Source organism: Physeter macrocephalus, chromosome 2, assembly GCF_002837175.3.
Source record: "Physeter macrocephalus isolate SW-GA chromosome 2, ASM283717v5, whole genome shotgun sequence".
In the NCBI taxonomy this organism is placed as follows: domain Eukaryota; kingdom Metazoa; phylum Chordata; class Mammalia; order Artiodactyla; family Physeteridae; genus Physeter; species Physeter macrocephalus.
The window spans coordinates 83,535,873-83,542,563 of NC_041215.1; the positions used below are offsets into that span (position 1 = coordinate 83,535,873).

A 6,691-nucleotide genomic window follows, 5' to 3' on the forward strand; every position below is an offset into this window, starting at 1 on the left:
AGGCTCCGGACGCGCAGGCTCAGCGGCCATGGCTCACGGGCCCAGCCGCTCCGCGGCATGTGGGATCTTCCCGGACCGGGGCACGAACCCGTGTCCCCTGCATCGGCAGGCAGATTCTCAACCACTGCGCCACCAGGGAAGCCCAGAGTTGTAATTTTTTTGATAAGTAACATGATTTATCTGGTTTTTCTTTTCACCCTAAACTATAACTCCATATCTCAGGTTGGGCTCTGCAGGGAGCAGACTCTCAGGAAGAGACAGTGGCAGGACGTTTATTTCGGGAATGCTTCGGGGATCACCATCTTTGAAAGGAATAAAAAGAAATTGGGATTGGACAGGAGGAGAAGTTGGATTGCGATACAGTCTCAACAAAGTTATCAGCTGGACCCCTAGGAAACTCTGAAGCTGATGGGCCCTTTGGAATTGTCCCAAATTGGAGCAAGACGGTGAGGTCTTTGTTGACCAGTCAGTGGAGGCAGGCTGCCCAAAAAAGGGAATGTGACCTTGGATGCAGTGCCTCTTTTCACCTGAGGCAATTCTGATGAGGGGTGATAGCCAGAACTGCCTTCGCATACATGCAACTCATGTAGTCACACAGGACCCACACTCAAAAAGACCCACACTTAGTTTAACACCCTGCTGTCTCTGTCCTAAAATTCTTAATTTTTGGCCAAGGAGTCCTAGATTTTCATTTGGCACCAGGCACTACAAATTATGTAATTGGTCCTGCTGACCGCTGAGGACTGCCCACCTGCAGCACTCCCTGCAGCTGGGATGGTTAAGTCCTTCAGCCCTTAAGTGGGATCTGGGTGATAGACCACAGTGATAGTCCACCCTTTGCATTGCTTGAATCCACTTCTTAGAATAAGTTCTGGGAGCATTCTCCAGGATTCCAGCCTCTTTCCCTAGAGGAAACGTAGAAGAAGTTAGTGAAATAAACTACAGTCCTCAACACTGAAACTAGTCTTGGGGCTACAGCTGATAATCCTCTTTCTCCTGGGATCACTGTAAGTTGACATGCCACCAAGTGGCTGATTGGTTTCCTGAAGGATTGGGGACTCAGCATTGGTCTCTGTTACTGGCAGGCTGAACATTCAGCAGTGAATGTAACTAGATCAGCCTTGGTATGTGGGCACCGATCCCATTGGGTCAACTGTAGCCTCCAATCCTGCTACAGTGGCTTTTCCATCCCAGACACTGGATGATGTCATTTTGTCAACTTGGTTGTTCAGGGCCTCTTCCATCATGGATCCTTTATGGTATGGATCAACAGGCAGTACGAAGCTCTTCGCACTTTGTGCCTGTCCATGTAGCTTTATCTCAGATCTCCTTGTCCCTAGTCTTCCAGTCTGTTTCTTTTCAGGCCCCTGCCAGCTGGCCACACCAGTTGCCACTGCTCAAGTATATTCTAATCTTGGGCCACTTTCCACACAAATGGATGGCAAGGTGTACTGCCTGAAGCTCTGCCCTTTGGGAGGATTTCCCCTCATCACTATCTTTCAAGGCCACCCCTTTGTGGGCTGTAGTATAGCCATCGTGTATTTTCATTTTGTGCCATGTACTGGCCTTACCTATCCGCGAGTCAAATTCAGGCATTTTTCTCTTCCATCAACTGGCCACATAGGATCACTGGCAACAGGTGTGAACTGAGGGAGAGGCACCAGTGCAACAGTGGTAGATGACTTGGGAGTCCAGGCTGCCTGCTTATGTAGCATACTGTGCCCTCTGGCCATATTTGTGTTTGCTCCTAGATGTATCTTCCATGTTACAATGGTTTGCGACACGACTCAACCCAACTTTATGACTTTATGGGACTGAAACCAAAACCACCAGCTTATATTGGTGGTTTTGGCTACATGGCTACCAAGCATCCCATCATAAGGTGCTACATCTCTACCAGGGCACACTAGCACATCAGGAGCTGTTTGTTGAAAGGTGTTTACTTCTCCGCTATAGATGGCGTGGTCTTGATCCAGAATCATTGGCATCCACATTGTGATTTTCCCGTTGGAACTTGTCATAAACTCCACACGGCATATTTCCCCACTACTGATGCATCTAATGCAACAGGAATAGTTGCCTGTTCAGCCTATTTGAGTCACTCACCTAACATGGTTAACAGTATAACCAATTAGATTGGTTAAGAGCCTTGACAAAATGCTGTTAAAGAACACCTGATGGTGCAGGTAACTCCCTAGCACATCTGGACAGTCAGAGGTGGCATTTGAACAGTATTTTTAAGAACACATGCTTCCTCCAGAGCCAGAAGTAGAGAAAGCATAGGCAGAAGGAAGAGCATGACTTCCAGGTACCTTATACTCAGCTCTCATCATTTTTTCAATACATTTGAACATTAGAACATTAGAACATACATTAGAACCCAAGTACATTGTCCTTTCCCCCTGTTGGACCTCATCTTCTTCTTCCAACACCTTATGAAACCTCCCCCCAACTTATCCTCTTCACAGTGGGCATTTTACTGTGCAGAAGGGTCTGATGTCACCTCTAGAGTGAGTTCATTGTGCCCTGTCTATATTCCAGAGCATTCATAAACACCCAAGGTTAATCCAATCTTAATGCTCCATTTTATGCCTAAACTTTGTTTCTAGTCTTTGTGTGTTCCTTAAACCTCACCCCCAAATAACTAAAATCCTGATTTAATTGACGTATATGGCTTATAACGGGAAACTAAGTTAAATGCTCCTTAGAGCTTTAAACAAGTTACACACACTGGTGTCCCTTTATTATTCTCAAAGGATTGCACTCAGGTTATCCTCTTTTTTCCAGACAGAAAAACATTTGTTACATACTTCCTGCTAGACTGACACTTGAGACATCTACCTTTATCACTGAGCGCTCTCTTCCTCTCTGAGGTAGTCCCTGATCTACAGATGTAGCACTATCAGCTGGCACTGACAGATGGCAGACTTGAGGTGTTATGATATATGAAAACATAAAAGGCAAAATTAATATTTGCTCATGAGACTTATTCCCTAACCTTTGAAGCACTCACTATTTTGTTTGAAACATTCTTGTAACTGAATTGAGTGCGCTGGAAAGTTTTGTTTCAGTAATTCTAATGCTTTTCAACTACTATTCATCTATGAATGGTTATGTCAAAGCATAAGACAACGCTGCATATGCGTAGAGAAAATATGGAAGTGATTCATCACATATACACTTGTAAATTTTTTTTTTTTTTTTTTTTTTTTTTTTGTGGTACGCGGGCCTCTCACCGTTGTGGCCTCTCCTGTTGCGGAGCACAGGCTCCAGACACGCAGTCCCAGCGGCCATGGCTCGTGGGCCCAGCCGCTCTGCGGTATGTGGGATCCTCCCGGACCGGGGCACTAACCCGTGTCCCCTGCATCAGCAGGCGGACTCTCAACCACTGCGCCACCAGGGAAGCCCCATTTGTAAATTTTTGCTTGTTTTATTTATTTATTTATTTTTTTACCTTTGACTCTAAGAAGTAAACTAGAGATATGTAAATAACACAGTATCCACATTGTAATGTTACTCACAAGAATGGCTAAAAAGAACAGGGCCACAGTCGAGTCAGTAGCACTTTAATAAAATGAACAGAACCCATTATAACAACAGCTGTTTATTACATGGATTCAAATACACAGCAGACCAATCACGTTCCCTGAAATTTAACAATCACATTCAATTAAAACCTGTTAGTGCGTTCCTCAACACTAATTCTAAGGGGCTTCCTTCGAAATCCCTTTACAAAGCCTTGCACAAAGAAGAGGTTAAGCACCAGTAGGAAAGACTGTTGCTAGCAGTTTTATTTTATCCTCCTCCTCATCAACAACAATCATGCAGTTTTTTCCTTCTATGTACATGGCATTGTAAAAGGGGTGCTACACTCTGCCTATGGTACAAAGTTTATAAATACAATATACCAATACAAAGTCGAAGCCATTAAAAACATCTTAATAACAACTACTAGGAGATAATTAAATCTGGAGTGTTGAAGGAATCTATGAAGAGATTTAGAACCACACAAACTCAAACATTAGAGTAAATGTTTTACTTGGGAAGGGGAGAAAGGGGAACTTCTTATGTGCTACTGAAGGGTTTTCCAAGTTGTTCCAAGTTTACTTTCTTTCTGCTATTATCTTTAAATACTGCAGAGCATTGTGAGCTGCATCACTCTGTGCACTGCCACAGGAGATCCCCGAGCCATGACAGACTGTGATGGGACTGGTGGACAATTCAGCGAGACATTGATACTGTCCGTTGGCACTCAGTTCTTCTGCAATGACACATTCAAACATGATGATTAATGCCACGTGCATAGAAAGCACATCCTTTGTAAAAACAATACAATTGTTATTACATCTTTCTCCCTAAGCATCCAGGGTATACTACTCCACTTACCATCTTTGTCATTCTTGTACAAACTGCCCAGCTACAGCGGTTCTCAAACACAGCTGTGCTTCATAATCACCTGGGGGAATTTTAAAGAAATCCAGGTGCCGGGGCCTCACTCCAGCCTGCTCTATCAGAAACGCAGGGTTAGGGGTTGGAGTGGCCAGATTCCTGCATTTTCAAAAAGCTCCCAAGGCAATTTTAATGTGGTTAGTTTAACAGTGTTTGCAAATTACTGAACCACAGCAACTTTTTTAAAAGGGAAAAAAAAAACATTTGCTAGAGGACTGGAGAGACTGTATTTTCCACTCTGAAGTCTAGAGTTATTTTCAGTAGACACTGAACCAGGAAATACACGGTTCAGGGCAAAACCTCCCTTGTGATGTCATGTTCTTTGGTTATTAAGTCTGTGCAGAGAGTTTAATTCCATTTTGTATATTTGTTTAGGATGTTTTAAAACAACACTGAAACCCTGAAAACAAACGGTCTTAACATCTGATGAATCACTCTTACTAAAGATGGTTTATTGAGACAGGGAAAGAAGTAGAAACAGGTGAGTTGTTTGAAATTGTCATGATTAAATGTTATTTCAGCTAGAATCAATATAGTATAAAATATCCAGATACAATGGGATTATTTAATGTGTGAAGAGGCTTTTTAGTTCTAGCATCTAGGTTCTTTTTTAAATTGAGGTAAAAGTCACGGAACGTAAAATTAACCATTTTAAAGTGAACTATTCAGTGACATTTAGTACATTCACAATGTTGTACAACTACCACCTCTATCCAGTTACAGAACATTCTCACCATTTCATCATCCCAAGGGAAAACACTATCCCCACCCATACCGCCTAGCCTCTGGCAACTACCAATCTATGGATTAACCTATTCTGGATAGTTCATGGAAATGGAATCATATGTGACTTTTTCTGTCTGTCTTTCACTTAGTATAATTATTTTTGAGGTTTATCCATGTTGTAGCATATATCAGAACTTCATTCTTTTTCGTGGCTGAATAATATTTCATGGCATGTATATACCACAATTGGATTATTCATTCATCTATCAATGGACATTGGGCTGTTTCTACCTCGTGGCTATTGTGAATAGTACTGCTATGAACATGTGTGTACAGGTATCTGTTGGAATACCAGCTTTCAATTCTTTTGGGTACATACTTAGCAGTAGAGTTGCTAAGTCATACGGTAATTCATTTGAGGAGCAACAAAACTCAAATTTTTCACAGCAGCTGAACTATTTTACATGTTCACTATGTAACATATGAGGGTTACAATTTCTCTGTATCTTTACCAGCATTGGTTATTTTCTATTTTATTCATCATAGCCATCTTCCTGGGTGTGAACTGGTACCTCACTGTTGTTTTGATTTGCATGTCCCTGATGACTAATGATAGTGAGCATCTTCTCATGTGCTTCTTGGCCATTTGTAGATCTTCTCTGGAGAACACTGAGGTTCTTTTTGAAAGTAATTGCATAGAAGTTAGTCAAATTAACTAACTGTGGTTTTTAAACTGCTTTTCTATGTTTACAAGAACTATTTAGTTCTTAAAATTGCTAAGGAGCATTTCAAAGTCATCATTAATTTGTAATCTAAAAAACCATCTCAAGCTTCCTTCTTTTCCCAGATTCAAAACCTTCCATAATCATATTCATGACATGGCTTATTCATCTGTGTCTCAAACACCCAACAAAGTGTAGATACTTAAGAAATATTTTTTGAATGAATGGTCTCTCAATCAGCTATGTTTTCTGATCATCTTTCTGCATTAATCCCCAGGTTCTGCATAATTCTCAGTATATTGAGGCACTGTACCTGACCCATCATTCAATCCCAAAGTAGCAGAGAAAATTAGAAGTTCTTTCAGTCCCTAAACACCCTACTTTCTCAGTGCTAGTAGCTCTGACAAGCTAGGTCCCCCCACGTCACTAAGGCTAGAATAAGGGGTATCAAATTCTTCACATACTGTACTGATGTTAAATCAAGACACTAAAAACACACATGGACACACACATACAAATCAGCCAGTTATAAACTGCATTAAAAGAAAATCCACAGATTGCTTTCCAATCTGCATTTGTCTATCTGAGTGATTATGGGCTAGAAAAAATATAGAAGTTCATAGCTGAGATGAGATAAATTGTCCCCACTTATCTCCCAGAAGTGGTACTCAGTGATAAAGTGGAGAGAAGACGTCTGGCCTGACCCCCACAAACTTGGTACTTGTTCTAGAAATGTGGGTGCCTTTTTTTTTTTTTTTTTTTTTTTTTGTGGTACGCGGGCCTCTCACTGTTGT

The 6,691-nt window shown here is 41.6% G+C and overlaps 2 protein-coding genes across 7 annotated transcripts in view; one reads left to right on the forward strand and one right to left on the reverse strand.

Moving 5' to 3' along the window:
* The window catches only part of PJVK (pejvakin), a 36,864-nt gene that overhangs the window by 6,465 nt on the left and 23,708 nt on the right, over positions 1 to 6,691 (forward strand). For 2 of the 5 annotated variants that reach the window (XM_028479546.1, XM_028479540.1), the window contains exons 2-3: positions 223 to 446; positions 4,825 to 4,930. The exons of 1 other annotated variant lie outside the window; for it this stretch is intronic. The gene's annotated coding sequence lies outside the window, so the exon portion shown is untranslated. The remainder of the gene's footprint in view (positions 1 to 222; positions 447 to 4,824; positions 4,931 to 6,691) is intronic. 2 more of the 5 variants (XM_028479550.1, XM_024122389.2) reach the window with 1 other exon arrangement.
* The window catches only part of PRKRA (protein activator of interferon induced protein kinase EIF2AK2), a 20,441-nt gene continuing 17,341 nt past the window's right edge, over positions 3,592 to 6,691 (reverse strand). For both annotated transcript variants that reach the window (XM_055088814.1, XM_007130743.4), the window contains exon 8: positions 3,592 to 4,261. In XM_055088814.1, the coding sequence (XP_054944789.1) occupies positions 4,104 to 4,261 (158 nt within the window). In that variant the 3' untranslated portion in view covers positions 3,592 to 4,103. The remainder of the gene's footprint in view (positions 4,262 to 6,691) is intronic.